The following is a 16,199-nucleotide window of genomic DNA, read 5'->3' as shown; positions in this document are numbered from 1 at the left end:
ATGAATTGACTATTTTTCCATTCATTTTCATTCAAACACACTATAAATTATAACTGTAACTCCTCTAATTAAATTATTTTAGAAATGTAACTTTCATCCCTTGAAATCTTATAAATAACAATTCTCACATCATCATCCACCACTATCTCAAATTCTAAATATTTTCTTTGTTTGGTTTATGTTCTTGCATGGGTTCAAAACTCATGGTAAAAGTGTGATTATATATTTTGTTAGATTTATCTTATATTTTGTTTTTTTTATGTGTTTCTTCCTTCCTTCTCTGTCTTCTTATTATTTAATTTTCAATTACATATGTGTAATAAATTATTTTAGAAATGTAACTTCCATCTTTTGAAATCTTATAAATAACCATTCTCATATCATCATCAAATATATTTCAAATTCTAAATATATATATATATATATATATATATTTATGTTCTTGCTTGGGTTCAAAACACATGGTAAGAGTGTGAATATATATTTTATTAGATTTATCTTATTTTGTTCAAAATTTATTTCTTTGTTTTTATGTATTTCTTCCTTCCTTCTTTGTCTTCTTATTATTTTTAATTTTCAATTACATATGTATAATAAATTATTTTAAAAATGTAACTTCCATCCCTTGAAATCCTTTTAATAACCATTCTCACATCATCATCCACCATCTCTCAAATTCTAAATTTTTTTTTGTTTTGTTTATGTTCTTGCATGGGTTCATAACTCATGATAAGAGTGTGATTATATATTTTGTTAGATTTATCTTATTTTGTTCAAATGTTTTTTTGTTTATGTATTTCTTCCTCCCTTCTTTGTCTTCTGATTAGTTTTTAATTTTTAATTACATATGTATAATAAAATTTTGGTGGCTGTAAAAAATAATTATAGATGCAGATTCAACAATACTAAATTTCGATCAAAGCCCAATGAGGGAATGAAGCTAAAAAAATCATCTTCATTCATGTATATTTATTTTATTTTTGAAAGTATGCAATGTTTTAACAAAATAAACTATTATAATCGAATTATTAAATAAAATTTTTAACTCTCTCCTACCTCCAAAAAAATTGTAATCATTATATTTAGTTCTTGTGATCCAAAATATAATTGTATAAAGATCATTATAATGTTTATTTAATTCAAAAAATTTTAATTTAATGATTTTCTATATAAAACACAATTTGATATTCCATTTCCAAAATTTTACTAGAAAGAATAATTCGATAAAATTTTACCTAGCAATAAGTTGAATATAAAAAAAGATTAAAAAATAAATTAATCTTTGGGATGTTTTTATTGCATTTCATATGATTTTATAGAAAATATATTTAATTCTCCCTAAAAATTAATTTTGGAATTTAATTATTAAATATTTTAGGTAAATTTTGAATATCATAGTAAATTAATATTTTTATCATTAACAATAGTTTTTAAATAAATGATATATTTTGATATTGTATGATTTGAATTAATAAAGTGTATTATTGACATTTACAAAATTTGTTTGTTATATATGTATTTTTAGGGAGAATTTCAAAAATACATTATTTTCAAACTCATTTTTCAGAAATATCATTTTTAAACAAATTATTTAAAAAATTTCTCATAAAATTCTAATAGTTTTATTATTATTACATAAACTAAAATGAATTAACATAACTAATACAACAACCCACTCATATTTGCGGGACAGTACCTAGTTTATATAAAGGTTTACTTATAACACATGTATTGAAGATATACAATTGTTTGGGTTGATGATTTCTTCGAATAAGATGTATATTCAGAATAGAAACAAGATTTTTCATAGTAAAATTAATGGACTAGTAATCTGTTTCCAAGAGCTATATTATGTCGAAAAGATCTCCTGAAATATTTTGTCTACTCGTGGTTTATAAAATATTAATGGTGCTGCGTACATTATCTATTTCAATTGCTTGGGCAAACAAAAATTAAATTGTTTGTGGTTTAACCGAAGCAGTGTAAATAAATCACTCATGTGGGTCACGCCTCTGTCACCTTAAATTATTGATCCCAACATTTACGACATAAAAGTTCAAAATAAGCAAATACATACAAATTAAATCTCGACTCTTGAGTGAAAAATATTGATAGCAAATACAAAAGGTCCAAACAGCAAAACTCACGATAAATATATATTCACCGTATCCACTCGATTTTTACATAGATATTTTTTGTGTGGGCATGAGTAGGTCGCTCTTGTCACACAATAGATAAAATGATGTCATTTTGAACATTGGTAAAGAACGGATGAATATTATTTTTTTCAGACCTGAATGCTAGTAATAGCCTAAATGTTGACATATGAACTATATAAATCTCTGAAAAAAAAACATCGTACAAGAACCCAATCCAGCTAAGCTACCTATTATATGTTTCATCAGAAATCTTAATTAGATAAATACTGAACTATTCACGAATGTGAAAACGTGAAAAGAAAAAAGCTCATTGTGAAGAAAGTCAATTGGTTTTTAACAAAAAAAAAAAAAAAAAAAGAAAGTCAATTGGCAAATTGTACGTTACAAAAATTTATAAAACACCAACTCTAATGTCTAGTGGTCTACACAAAATTTACATTATGAAACCAATTTAATGCACACGACCAAACAAAAAAAAAGTATCGATGATGGACCGGAGCGTATCCTTGACGCGCTGGAGTTAGAAAAAAAAAGTCCCGCAAAATTCACGCGACGTCTGTCTCTTTCACACTACGATGACGTGTCGATTAAAAACAAGGAGTCAACACTGTGCCAGGTCAGCGTATAAATCCACATATATGCCAGGTGTCGTCAGTGGTTGTCCTTCTGTGTCACCGTAACGTCAGTGTAAACCAAGTAAAAGTGAGACCCCCCCTCCCCCTAACCCCAAAATAAAATTTTTAAAGTGGACCAATTTTGAGCAGAGAGCTTTCAATCTCAGCTGTACGATTCCTTTTTACTGCTTTGCTGACTATATATATATTAATTTTATACGGATTTTTATAGACAAACTCCCCCATTTTACAAAGGAAATAATAATAATAATCTGTTTTTTAAAGTTTAAAAAAAAAAAAAAAAAAAGTGAAGTAAAAAGTGTTCACATCAATAAACATTGACAAGAGAGCCGCGCAATTCGCTCCGCGATTGAGACAGGGCCCATCCCTCCTTATCCTTCCCAGGTTTTGTTTTTCATTTATTTATTTTCTCACATTTATTTTGGATAATATTTTAATAAAATTTTCAAAAGATAAAAACCGATGTTTTGTTCGTAGATTTTAGTGGAATATGCTGACGAGGACAAACGAACAGCTAATATCCGATTTTTTAATGTCTTTTTGGGTTATCGGAATATATTTTTTTCTGTTTTTGTGATGGTTTTAAAAATGGTGAAACTAGTAGTATAATATACAAACCGAAATTCTAAGGTTTTGAATGGTTGTACGGTATGGTGTAAATCGGATAATGCAATATTGGTATGCAAAACATTGGACTGTGGTATAGAGCAAATTAGTATAGTTTATATTAATATGGAGCTTTTGAGGAGCAGAATGAAAAATGCAGACCAATAGTGAATTTACAATGGTATGGAGTTGTAAAATTTTTAGTATGCAACAAATGCATACTGGTATGCAATGATGAATGATAAATTAAATGCAGACTAGTCTAATTTTAATCCGGAGCATACTGTACAACTATTCAAAGCTTAAATATTCTCATCGGAAAACTTCAAATGCGAATTACGGCACTTATGGGATACAGTGATTCACACCAGCACCACCTCGTATATAGTAGCATCCGTGCTCATGTGTCCCTAATTCTTTAACTTTTTTTTTTTTTTTTTGTTCTTTTATGTATTACTAACGTAGAAAATTCTGACGTTTATTTATTATTATTAAGAAAATTGGAATAATAGATATGGTGTAGAAATCGTGGTTAGGGTTTTCTAGCTAGCTACTTGTTCCCAAATTTTCTCCTACCATATTAGTGCATTATTGAGATTTATAATATAATTGAGCTCTGAACTTGTAGAGTTGTAGTCGTGGACATTTGGTATCTACGTAAAACCACAAGTCTAGGTAGGTTTTTTGTTGTTAGGGTTCAAGACTTTCAGGTTAACTATGATAGATATTGAGTTAATGGATGGTATATCCTCTTTTATAGTATTGTGAAACATATAGGTGACTAAATCAATTTTATTGTTATTTATCTTCTTAATTTATCGTATTCATTACAAGGTACTATATTGTTGATGGTAACTTTTAAAATAAAATTAGCTAAAGCCAAAAAAATGCCTCAATAATCTGGATCATAGCTGCCTACTTGTTTGGGTGACAGGATTTTCAATCTTGCATACTATTGCTGATAGCGATTAGCGATTACAATCATTCTCTCAATATATTCAAGCTTAGGTATATTGTTTAACTCGGTTTCAACTAATTTAATTAAGGTCATTCTCTCAATGATCCGGTGTTGATTAGTCATTTATCTAGTAATTCATTAATCATGTTCCGAAGCCTGTCGCTAATTAACGTCCGATCAACTTCATATCAGGAGTGAAAAACTGCACGCCACAATCACATAAAACTATCGTTGGTGATGATGACACGATACAATCGCTACGAGTAACAGAACTGCTATCATACCAAAGTTTGTGTTGAAAAATTAAAGCGATATATATCGCCTTATCTTCAAGCCTAATTTGATGTGTCATTGACTTCTTCGAACAACATGTCGCACTGATATATATTTAGATGGAAAACCGAATTAGAGTAATATTGAAAACACAAAACATATTTTTGGGTATTAAAAACAAAAAGCCAATTTAGTTATTAGTGGTCTTATTAGTTCACGACGATATTCCTATTCATTTACTATCCTTTCAAGTTGCCCAAAAACGACAAATAACAAATACACATATCAATTTTTTCTTTTTTAAACACTTACAAAGAGTGTTTTTTCCAAAACTCGTGGTGGTCCATTTTTTATTTTTTTATTTTAATATATTAGTAATTCTGAAAAGTGAGGTCCCATACCTCAGGAAAAAAATGAGAAAATAGTTGAGAGTGAAAATTTCATATTTACCCTTGCAAGAAAACGAATAAGATTTCCCGCGCAATGGGGAAACCAAAAGAACAAAAACGAGGGTTTGATCGATAACGTCAGATGAAAAAATAATCGGACGGCTATTAACGACGCCGCGTGTTATTATTACAGGTCCTACTTGTCCACCTCACTTTTTCCATCTCTCTCATCTGTCCTCCATTACCCCTTTTTTTTTCGACACCATTTCTCTATGCACATTCTACTCCTTAAATTCTTAAAAACATTTATTTTCTATTCTCTACTTACATTTTTTATAACTTTAATAATAATTTCCATTTCACCCATTAACAAATCAATTAGTTGAAATACAAATCTCATTTTTTCATTACAATATTTCATAACCACATTGTGCTTGTCTCTATGTGATATACTTATTCTAAACATTTATAACAAACCAACCAAAATATTTCCAGTGTGATCTAAAGCAGTTTGACAATTTAACTATGAAAAAAAAAACTGAAAATACTCCTATGTTTTCTTATCTTTTTTTTTTTTTTTTTCAAATATGGCTATTATGATTAATTACAACAAAAACGATACAAACTCATACCACAAGGATATTGTGGCTACCAAAAGCAATCTTAGAAGTCCTTAACCTCCATCTAAAACAAACAAATTAAAAAGCTCTATTTTGGGATGAATGAGCCAAAAGCAAATTAAATTTTAATTTTATAACAAAATGTAAAAATGAATTAAATAATGCTATATATACACCTTACTTGACACTCCCTATCTCTACTCTTCAGACAAGTCGGTCCACCAGTTCAAATTTTTCTCTTTTAATTTTTTTCTTCATCTTCTCTCATTCATTCCAATTATTATTTACTTTTTTTCACCCAATCCCTTGAAAAAAAAAAGAAAGAAAAAAAACATGCATTCAGTTCCGGTGATCCTCACCCTCACAGTACTTACGGTTCTCTTAACATCACCGGCACAAGTTACCGGATACCGTCCATACCCACCTAAAACCAACGGCTCCGATCAAATCTTCGGCTCTTCTAAAAAATTCGAAGGCTCATCAAACCTCGTCCGCCTCCGTTACCACATGGGTCCTGTCCTAACCAACAACATCACCGTCCACCCAATCTGGTACGGCACGTGGCAAAAATCCCAGAAAAAAATCATCCGCGAGTTCATCAACTCTATCTCAGCCGTTGGATCCAAACACCCTTCTGTCTCCGGTTGGTGGAAAACCGTACAGCTTTACACTGACCAAACCGGATCTAACATTACCGGTACAGTTCGTCTCGGCGAAGAAAAAAACGACCGGTTTTATTCTCACGGCAAATCGCTCACCCGGTTATCGATTCAGTCTGTGATCAAATCCGCCGTCGGTTCTAGATCTCGGCCGTTGCCGGTTAATCCCAAGAGCGGTTTGTATCTCCTCCTCACCGCCGATGATGTCTACGTCCAAGATTTTTGCGGCCAGGTCTGTGGATTCCACTACTTCACGTTCCCGTCGATCGTTGGATTCACGTTGCCGTACGCTTGGGTTGGGAACTCGGCGAAGCTTTGTCCCGGAGTCTGTGCTTATCCGTTCGCTGTACCGGAGTATATACCGGGATTAAAACCGGTTAAATCGCCGAACGGTGACATCGGAGTAGATGGGATGATAAGTGTGATAGCTCACGAGATTGCTGAGCTGGCGACGAACCCGTTGGTTAACGCTTGGTACGCAGGACCCGACCCGGTGGCTCCGGTTGAGATAGCGGATCTTTGTGAGGGTATTTATGGAACGGGAGGTGGTGGTTCGTACACAGGACAGATGTTGAACGATCATCGTGGTGCCACGTATAATGTAAATGGGATCCGACGGCGGTATTTGATCCAGTGGTTATGGAGCCACGTGGTTAGTTACTGTACCGGACCCAATGCGCTTGATTAGTAGCGAGAAGTGAAGTGAAAATGGTTTGGTTTGTGTTTAATTTGTATTTTGGGAAGGATAATTTTGTCTTTCTGCATATGAGCTCGACGATGTGGAAAAAATATGACCAAGAATGGGATTTGTGTGTCGATGCATTATTAAAAAAATTAGTTAAATGATAGTGTTATTTAAGTTGCTTGATTATGTGAAAAAGAGTCGCATATGTTGCTTACCTTTCTTATTTTTGTTGAAACAAATCCAGTCTTAATGCGAAATATATCTAAAGGCTTAACTAAGTATGAGTTTATTTCAATTGGGTTGAATTTTGCACGAGTTATCTTAACAAAAGACAAAAGTTATCTTTTTGATTATTAACATAATTGGTTTTTGTTTCGTTAATCATTTCAAAAATTCAGATATTGCATAATGATTGCAAATTTGCAATTATAAACGTTGATTTTAATATTTTGGAAAAAAAAGTTTTCAAAATGTTCATGATAACTAAACTTATTCCATATTTGAGGATTATGGCTGATCATCACGGAAAATACTAATTGCAAATGTAATTAGATTAAGATCATAAGTTTTAATGTTTATGTTTGTTCTAAAACTATAATCCTCGTGAGAACGCTTATGTTCATCACGCATAGCTCGAAAATGACATAGTTAGTTGTAAACCATAAACTTAAGTTATGTATGTAAATGGGTTTAATGTCAAGATTATGTAAAACTGTTTGGAGCTAGCGCAGAAAGATGTATATATCAATGTAGCATATCGTTTATTGGGTCTAATAGTTAAGTAAATATTTATGTGTGGTTTTGAAATTTATTGGGAGATATTTTCTCAAGACACCATCAAGTTGGAAAAAAAGTGTAAGAAAACGAAAACAGAAGACAAGAGGATAAATCATGATATGTAAGGAGATATTTTTTTGAGGAGTGTGAGTGTGAGAAGAAGGGTAGGTGAAAGATCCAAACCTAACATAATTGTCCTTTTAATGTTTGTTTTTTTTTTTGGATTTTTTTTTTCACCTTAGACAATCATAACTTATTTACCCTGATTTGAGGCAATCTTATTGTTTACTTTTGTTTTTTACTTCTTTTTTTCACAGATGCAATCTTGTTTTATAGTTGTCAGTATCATTACATTTAAATGGTACAAAGAAAAAAACTTACTACAGTTTACAGAGTTGAAGCACCACATAAACTTTTACCAGAGTCAGACAAGTTGTCTGAAACACAATTACCATTCTCTCAATCCAAAGTAAAAGAGAGCAAATTATTCACATGATTAAAGTGTCTTTAATGTATGAAAATGAAATTGGAGAAAAAAGATAAAGAGAAAAAAGAAAATGTAAAAGGAACTCGTCGAGCAGTTTTTTCATCATAAGAGTTTTGTTAGTGTTGCTATAAGTATCTAACAATTTTGAGTACATGAAATCATGAATGCATACGCCTGTAATGTAGTCAGTATTTTGTTATTGCATTCAACGCCACTTTTCTTTGAAAGATACATTGATGGTGGTCTTTCAACAGGGACGATAGTAGCTCTACGTATCGTTACATTGAATTCACAAGTATTTATTAGTGGGTGTGTTACCTGAGCTTAAGGTTGATGCTTTTTTTTTTTTTATAATAAGAAGTCAAATTAAAGAACAACAAAAAAGAAATGTTGCAATAGTTTACAGTCATAATGTTTTCTAAATCAAAACCAATATAGAAGAAAAAATCAAAGCCTTGATACAAAAGGGTCAAAGGAAGTAGTAGTAGTGTAGTTGGATGTCAATTTAAGTGAAGAGAGAAGTCTACAACTACAAGTCCGCAAACTTAGACGAGAGACTTTGAAAAGAAGCTACGTATATAGTACTAGTTAATACTCTTTTGTGTCTTATAAAGATTGATGTTTTGAGATATTTTTTTGTCTCATAAAAATTGATATTTTGTAAACTTCAAGAAGTAATTATTGAAAATATTTAAAATTTTGAATTGTTATTGGTTTAAAATTAAATAATATCTCTTTAGTCAAAGAAAAAAAATATATTTAAACTCAATAATCATTGTTTTCTTAAAATGTATAAAAAGTTATAAACATACGAATCTTTGTGAGACCGAGGGAATATTACAAATAAACAAAAAAACAACAAAAGAAACTTTTTATAGAAAAAGAAGAGACGAGAATCAACCTCATGATAATCAAACATCAAAACAATGATAACAAATGAGCAAATCAATAGCACGATGTCTTGATAGTGGGAGCGAGGGACTTAGCGGCGCCTCCTATTAGGGCCCCAATACTTGACTTTCACCCCCAAATTTTGGTGATTCATCATTATTATGTTGTGTTTATATTAGTTATCTCCCTTAAAAGAACTTTTTACTTTTAGAGGGAACAAGAAGACTCGGACTTGTTCATTTTGGTCAAGTATTCTTTTGTTCCGGTCCATTTGTATAACAGACTCTTGTAGCCATGTTTGCTTTACAGCCTTGGTGTTTAAGAATGTACAAGTAGAGAGGGATTGGTAATAAAAACTCGATATTCTTGGAACCGAAACCAAACTGTCCAAGCTGTGACAATGTAGCAGGTTTAGTACTGAATAGACCGGATCTGCCCCTAATATATATGTCCAGAGAGATAAATCGGTACGCCCTACCATGACTGGTCAGGTCAGGCCGGCCCGTGAGCTTTTCTCTGGTATTCATGGCAACTAGACATAACATTTATGGTTTGACTCTTGATTTTTCATTTTTGTTGAGGATTAAAATGAAAATGGCACCTGAATAACATCAAACTGATTTTCATTTTACATAACCAACTCTCTGCATATATAACGACTAAGGTCAGATCTCAATACACAAACTCTTCTTTTTGGATCGCATAACCAAAGTGAAACCATCCTTAAGAGTATCCACTCCACTTGCAACACACAGGTTTTGAAACCAATCTCTCTCTCTATTCATATGGTCTAGCTCGAATATTTGTATAGTATCACTCTTGACCCTTCATTTTCTCATTCTGTATGTACTTAAGAACTCCATATGCAGTTGTCCCAGCCACAAATAATACAACCGATGGAGTGAACACTGGATACACATACTTCACAAAAAACTTATCCAATTCTTCAGGGAGGAAGCCTGCAGAGCCCAAAACAAACACAATATAGTTTTCAATAACTGTGTATCACTATCCCCCTCAATTCTATCTTCTGTGAATTCTATTCTCAACTATTATATGTATAAGTCGAAAAGAAAAACAGTTGTTTACTCTGGCTGTAACCAGTCCCACATTCTATTTTGTACCCATAAAAGCATCAGACCAAGCTTTGTTTTCACAACAAAAGAATCAGACCACAGATCACACATAATCACCTTATAAAGTGATGTAACATTAAGTAAGATGACAAAGCTCAACTATCAGAGATATAGTCTAAGCATGAAAGTGAGTCTAATACAGATACACACTTAGGTTTCCGATACAAGCGAGGCAAGCCTGTCAAGTTATGAGTTATGACCAAACCATCACTCTTCTATGATTCTTGATCAGTTGTTATCTCTCTAGCTAAATCTTAGATTACCTCAATCACGAAACTAGAATCACGATAAATTCTTGATTTAACAAACGTAATGAGCTCACACTTGGCTCATCCGTTATCTCTCTAGCTAAACCTCAGCTCATTGACTTAACAAACGTAAGCTACAACATCCCATAAACAAACCTAATGATTGTTCTCGGCTAAAGATCCCACAGTTATATGCAACTGCCCAAATTCGTATAATCATCTTCAGCATGCGTTTTAAATGAAGTACCTGAAGCGGCTAGTGTGAGTCCTTCGATAAGGATGACGATACCAAGCCCAAGCCAAGTAAGAAGAAACGCGTTCTCGTTCTGTCTCTGCTCCTCTGCTTTCGCCGCTCCTTCTTCGCTCATAAACACCGGTTTCTCCACCGGTGCACGCCGATTCACCACTCTCTTCCCTTTCCCTTTCTTATTCCCTGATGTATCCGCCGCACTCAGTTTCTTAGCCGCAGAACCGAATCCTACGCCGGAAGAGCTTGAAGAATTCTTCGGTTGAGCTGGATCCTCCGTTTCGATTTGGGGATTTTGAGATTTGATTGCGAAATTAGGGTTTCTGGTACTGAAGAGACGATGAAGATGATAAGGTCTCGAGGCCAAGGTACACGAAGAATGGATTTGTAGCGCCATTTTGGTTTTTTTTTTTATCCGATAGAAATAAATTATCCAGTGATCATTATATTTCACTCAAAACGGCATGGTGTTTGCTCAAAACCAAACTGCTTGCTGTTTCACTATCAACTAAAAAGATTTGAAAAGTTAGTGTCTTACAGAGTATATTTGTTCATTTATAGTCTCAGCTCATTTAAAAGGCCTGTGGTTGCAGGGATAATGCCTTGACCATGAATACTAATGATCTCTTTGCCTGCTAGATCCGTGAGAAGCTCAGCTGGATCTTTGGCTCCTCCATGTTTGAAGAACTTCTCTCTCAGCAATTTTCCTGTGCTCAACGAAAGAGGATCCTCTTCACATATTGATTGCCATATTGTTGACGCAAAGCATTTGGCGTATAGGTAGCTATAGTACCCTGCATGCATAAATACACCAGAGTTCAAGATACATCTCCGAAATTGCATTTTTTTCAAGACGTTTATGTAGATAGATATGTACTACCTGCTCCATAGTTAAGTAGGTGACTGAATCGAATATGCCAATGAGTTCCTTCGACATGGTTCCAGCTCGTGTGTTGCCGTTTCAGTTCAGCCACGAGATGGCTAACATCTCTCGCTGTCTCTGGTTGTTCCCCGAACAGCATTTGGTCAATCAGCGCATAAAACACCTACAAAAAACCCATACAGAAATTGACGTTGATCTCTCTAACCCACATTTGTTTTTTTTTCCTGCATTGAGAGCCTATTTGATCGGTGAATCAATTAAGCAGACCTGACGTTGCAGTTCAGTTGCTGCAAACATGTTCCTCGCTCCTTGTAATGAGTTCAATAACTTCTCGGGTATTATCTCACCGGTAGAGTAATGCCGGGCAAATCTCTTCAGGAGGCGATAGTCCCATGCATAGTACCTGAGGGACGCATGAGCAAATTCATTATGTACCACTAACTCAAAATTGAAACAGTATTGAAAAAGAGTTACATCGTTGGGAATTATACTCACTCAAATAGATTTGAAGGCATTTCTGCCAAGTCAAGAGCCACCCGGGTACCAGAAAAATGTTGATAATCCTGCAAAAACCAGAAAACATATCAATCAGCAAAGCAAAAGCGAAATTTTGAGGATGGACCATGCGTAGCTTGTATTGATAAATTTGTACAACACCGTTCGTGAGAGCAGAGAGTGAAGAGCATGGCCGAATTCGTGGAACAAAACTTCAACTTCAGAGTGATTAAGCTTCACAACTGATGAATCACGAGCTCGTGAAAAATTGCAAACAAGAGCCAAAATCTGCAATTGAATTAGATCAACAGCCAGTGTGTAAGAATATGCCAATCTTCATATTTTTAGCCATAAGATTAAAGATATGATGGGAAATAACTAAGTAACATACAGGAAGTTGGTATTCTGTCTCAGAAATCTTGCGTCCTCCTCTGATTGCAAAGCTAGCACACCCTGAGTACTTGTCTTTTCTAGAGTACAAGTCAAGGTAAAAATACCCGAGATCACCCTGCAAGAAACAGTTGCATGATTTGTGAGCATGGGGGAACGGGAACAAAGATGTTGTGGTATGAAAAAATCGGAGTGTGAAGCATTATTGTTTTTGCATCTACAAGACATATGCAAGGATTATCTTAGTTTTGTAACCAACATACCTCGTCCGGGTGATGAAGAGACAATTTCAGCACATCTGGGTGCCAGGATTCACCTGGGGCCAGCGGAATGGTATGAAATGTTGCACCAAATAATGATTCAACAAGCAGTTTTAGGCCTTCAATACATTGAGGCAGAGAAAAATATGATGCTACAACCTGTACAAGAATATCCAAAGAGAGCATGATGAGAGAAGTCTTCGCAACAGTCTCTCTTGAGGGAGAAAAAATAACCAAAAGATCCCTAAAGGAAGATACAGAAACCCAAGTGCTTTTGCAGCACAAAAATAAGTATAATAATACTGCAGCACATTAGACAGATATTAAAATATAAAAACAACTTACAGCGGTGTCCACATCATTGACGGAGGATTTCATCATTGAAGTATAGTAAGTCTCATCCCATGGCTCCAATTCTGCAGATTTGTTACCACATTTCTCTCTTTTAAAGTTTCTAATGGCTATGTATTCCTACAGGGATGGGATACTGATTATTAGAACCTCAATTTTCCACAGCAAGAACATAATAAAAATGCCAGATATAGTGCAAAGGTCAGCTTACTTCGTCTGCCTTTGATTTGACTGTCTTGCTCAGTTCTTGTAGGAAGGATGTCACAACCTTTGGCGATTTTGCTAAGTTTGGCTCGACCATAAAGTGAGCATAAGAATTACACCCCATTATCTGACAGCAACAAAAAGAAAAGAAGCTATTACATAAAGTAAATGTAATATTTTAACACTGGGAATATACTACATAGCATCATCAACGAATATGTACTAACCTGGGCAAGCTCATGGCGTGCAGCAATAAGCTTCTCAAGAACTCCGTGATTTGCATGAGGAACAGAGTTCCCTTGAATATATACAATTTTTCTGACCTGAAAATAGAGGTATAGAATTACAGTAGTCAACAGAAAAATGGATGTAGGTGCATAATTAATGCAACTTCAAAGCACATTTCCCTGTCTCTAATACACTCTGGGGTACTTTATTATAAAACGCTTGTAACCAATGAGAAACTGATTAATCTCCCACCTCTATCTATAAAAGGATGTCCTAAAAAGGAGATAGAACAAATAGGTAAAGTAGGCACCTCTTCGTCTGATGTCCATTGCAAAATGGAAGAAAGGGTTCGTTGATCAGTATTTATTCGAAATCCCTTCTGTTTCGACTTATGCATTGCTCTTGTAGCCCCTCTTTGACCCCTTTCAGTGGATCGATAGATAGGATTGAGAAGATGATGCATATGGCGAGGGATGCGTGATGCTGGAAATATATCAACATGTCCTGGATCATCAGCAATGTTTTCGCTGAACCTGAATATAGATCAAACGGAAGTTAGCTCTAACAGCACAATGCACCATTATAATATCAGAGTTTCAATAGAAACAAAACTTGTGTATTCATGGGTACTCACTCCCTGCATAACTGAAAAATGTTGGTTGTTAAGCTATTCACTTTATCTAGCTTGTCTGCAAAGAATAAAAGAGGCATTCAACATCAGGTACACCAGCCACATTATAAAGGCCTAAAGGGTAAAGAAATATCCGCAATAGATAACAAACCAGAGTCTAGATGAATGCCACCACGTTCAAAGTCCATTCGGAGGTGATGTGCAGTCCTACTTGCTTCTTTGGTAAGCAAGTTAGAATCTTGCTCTGCCTTTTTCACCGCAGCATACAAAGTATGGTTTGTGTTAAGATGCTGAACATCAATAAGGCAGAAAAAGTTAAGAAATCGCCAAGAATAAACATAGACTCAACTCTGTCTACTCTACTGACATGGATGAGAGTCTAGAGAGGTTATATCCTCAGTTTGATTAACATTAAATGCCTCAAGTTTCTACGGCTGAAAGGAAAAATATATTGATTTGCAGATCTTTTTGGACAGGTGCGTATTCATATCCAAACAAGAACAAAATGTTCAAAGATGGAGGAATTTTCATGTCTTTGTTATAGGCATTCCAAGATTCCAACACGTAAAACGAAGAAAGAAAATCAAAGCTGAGCAAATTCTTGGTCACCTCACATGTAGATAATCATTCATCTCAATTGCTGCTTTATTCGCTTCCTCAACAAATTCCCTATCATATTAATAGAGCAAAGGAAACAAGTTTAAGAAAAATATCAACAGAGCATTATAAAACAAGTATTGAAGCTCAGAACTAGAAAAAAAAGAAAGAGACCTGTCAGGATGGGTTTGTCGACAGAGTTCAGCAGAGTCAACAACACAACAAACCTACAAAATATTTCGAATTCAGAAAAACAGCAGTAACTAAAAGTCTACAAGCACCATAAGAGCTAGTACCAAGTAACATAAGTGCAGCAAGAACCCCACCGTGTCTGATATCTCATCCATGGCTTTAATAATCTCTGGAGACGAAGGCATTCCTGATATGTAGCTCACCAACTCACTAGACCTAAGACAATGGTTCCAGAATCATTTCTTCAATAATCAAATAACTTCACAACACAGCACAGTAGCCGTATAAACAACCACAATAGAGCTCTCTAATGAAACACACACACACACCATGATTATGACTAAGCTTACAATACCATCCCCATCAATATCAATGGCTTATTTTGACAAAGCACACATATACTAATTTGATAAAAATCATACCTTTCAATGGCATCAGCGACGAAGCGCTGAAACCCTTTAGCCGTCTTAAGATGATCGAAGCCGTAGAGACCAGTGGCGTCTCCAGACTCTCCGCTCCGGAAATTTCGGATTACCCATCGGTTCGGATTGATATGCGGCTGCAATCGCCGCGTTAGCTTCCACATTGCTCTGCTTCTTCTTGCGGCTTTGCTTGTCCGGAGGAAGCGCTCAGGGTTTTGGTAGGGGACAAAGCGATGTGCTGCCGTTTTTGAAATAATGAAAAACGGCATGGCGTTTGAGACGCGAACTAAAATAAAAAGAACATTGGAAAGGCTAAAATGTGAATTGATGTGTCGTTTTTTTTTACAAGCAAAACATTACAAAGATTGAACTTCTTAATCTTTCAAAGACCATTCTACATTTGGGTCTTTGTTGGTGCGGGATTTAACACCCCCGACATACCGAACTAAACCAGAAAGACAATTTGGTTATTTAACTGAGAATCCAGTTAAGAACTCAATTAGGTCATTTAAGCCCAATTCGGACAGAGGAAGCCCAGCCTCGAAGGAGAAGAACCAACTTCCACTTCGCCCAGCGGCCGACTCAAGAGATAAAGCAACTTTCCTTATTTCAGTTCGTCTCATAAGGAAAGTTAATATATTATGCGATCTATGAATATGTATAAAGGGGGAGAGACTTCTCTGTTGTAAAACATCTATTATTGAATACAATTATTCAGTTCTCTTCTTGTTCTTAGCAATCTAAACCCTAATTCTTCGAGATCAATTCCCTTTCTT

At 34.6% G+C, this 16,199-nt stretch overlaps 3 protein-coding genes across 6 annotated transcripts; 1 reads left to right on the top strand and 2 right to left on the bottom strand.

The window, feature by feature from the left end:
* Window positions 1-5,581: 5,581 nt before the first annotated feature.
* On the top strand, window positions 5,582-7,179 carry LOC104761155 (protein EXORDIUM-like 3). Its single transcript, XM_010484190.3, has one exon. It carries the CDS (start codon window positions 5,974-5,976, stop codon window positions 6,985-6,987), a length of 1,014 nt encoding a protein of 337 aa, XP_010482492.2. The 5' UTR covers window positions 5,582-5,973; the 3' UTR covers window positions 6,988-7,179.
* Window positions 7,180-9,722: 2,543 nt separating this feature from the next.
* Window positions 9,723-11,210, bottom strand: LOC104761153 (protein LPA2). Its single transcript, XM_010484187.2, has 2 exons — window positions 10,771-11,210; window positions 9,723-10,098 (listed from the first exon to the last, which is right to left on the bottom strand). The coding sequence occupies exons 1-2, from the start codon at window positions 11,165-11,167 to the stop codon at window positions 9,953-9,955; spliced, it is 543 nt and encodes a 180-aa protein (XP_010482489.1). The 5' UTR covers window positions 11,168-11,210; the 3' UTR covers window positions 9,723-9,952.
* A 30-nt stretch (window positions 11,211-11,240) lies between these two features.
* On the bottom strand, window positions 11,241-15,684 carry LOC104761154 (mitochondrial intermediate peptidase, mitochondrial-like). Of its 4 annotated transcripts, none has more exons than XM_010484189.3 (17): window positions 15,424-15,684; window positions 15,136-15,217; window positions 14,984-15,036; window positions 14,827-14,881; window positions 14,364-14,502; window positions 14,216-14,270; window positions 13,892-14,114; window positions 13,581-13,676; window positions 13,361-13,480; window positions 13,144-13,269; window positions 12,802-12,957; window positions 12,540-12,656; window positions 12,311-12,436; window positions 12,149-12,216; window positions 11,921-12,056; window positions 11,651-11,816; window positions 11,241-11,564 (listed from the first exon to the last, which is right to left on the bottom strand). In XM_010484189.3, exons 1-17 carry the CDS (start codon window positions 15,585-15,587, stop codon window positions 11,326-11,328), a joined length of 2,121 nt encoding a protein of 706 aa, XP_010482491.2. In that variant the 5' UTR covers window positions 15,588-15,684; the 3' UTR covers window positions 11,241-11,325. The 4 variants fall into 4 exon arrangements, with proteins under 4 accessions (XP_010482491.2, XP_087355809.1, XP_087355810.1 ...); XM_087499683.1 differs by having other exon boundaries at window positions 15,106-15,217; window positions 15,424-15,646; XM_087499684.1 differs by having other exon boundaries at window positions 14,822-14,881; window positions 15,424-15,643.
* Between the last annotated feature and the right edge of the window lie 515 nt (window positions 15,685-16,199).

This window comes from Camelina sativa, chromosome 18 (genome assembly GCF_030686135.1).
Source record: "Camelina sativa cultivar CO46 ecotype springtype chromosome 18, ASM3068613v1".
Lineage (NCBI taxonomy): Eukaryota > Viridiplantae > Streptophyta > Magnoliopsida > Brassicales > Brassicaceae > Camelina > Camelina sativa.
The sequence above is the reverse complement of the archived record's forward strand: the minus strand, read 5'-3'. Positions and strand labels throughout refer to the sequence as shown.

Excerpts from the sequence above, each read along its gene's own strand:
- LOC104761154 (XM_087499683.1), bottom strand. The coding sequence starts at position 15,587 with ATGTGGAAGCTAACGCGGCGATTGCAGCCGCATATCAATCCGAACCGA. Across the intron at positions 14,271-14,363 it reads TGGCATTCATCTAGACTCTG|ACAAGCTAGATAAAGTGAAT; the intron begins GTTTGTTATCTA and ends TATTCTTTGCAG. Across the intron at positions 12,437-12,539 it reads AGACAGAATACCAACTTCCT|ATTTTGGCTCTTGTTTGCAA; the intron begins GTATGTTACTTA and ends ATTCAATTGCAG.
- LOC104761155 (XM_010484190.3), top strand. The coding sequence starts at position 5,974 with ATGCATTCAGTTCCGGTGATCCTCACCCTCACAGTACTTACGGTTCTC.
- LOC104761153 (XM_010484187.2), bottom strand. The coding sequence starts at position 11,167 with ATGGCGCTACAAATCCATTCTTCGTGTACCTTGGCCTCGAGACCTTAT. Across the intron at positions 10,099-10,770 it reads ACTCACACTAGCCGCTTCAG|GCTTCCTCCCTGAAGAATTG; the intron begins GTACTTCATTTA and ends TGGGCTCTGCAG.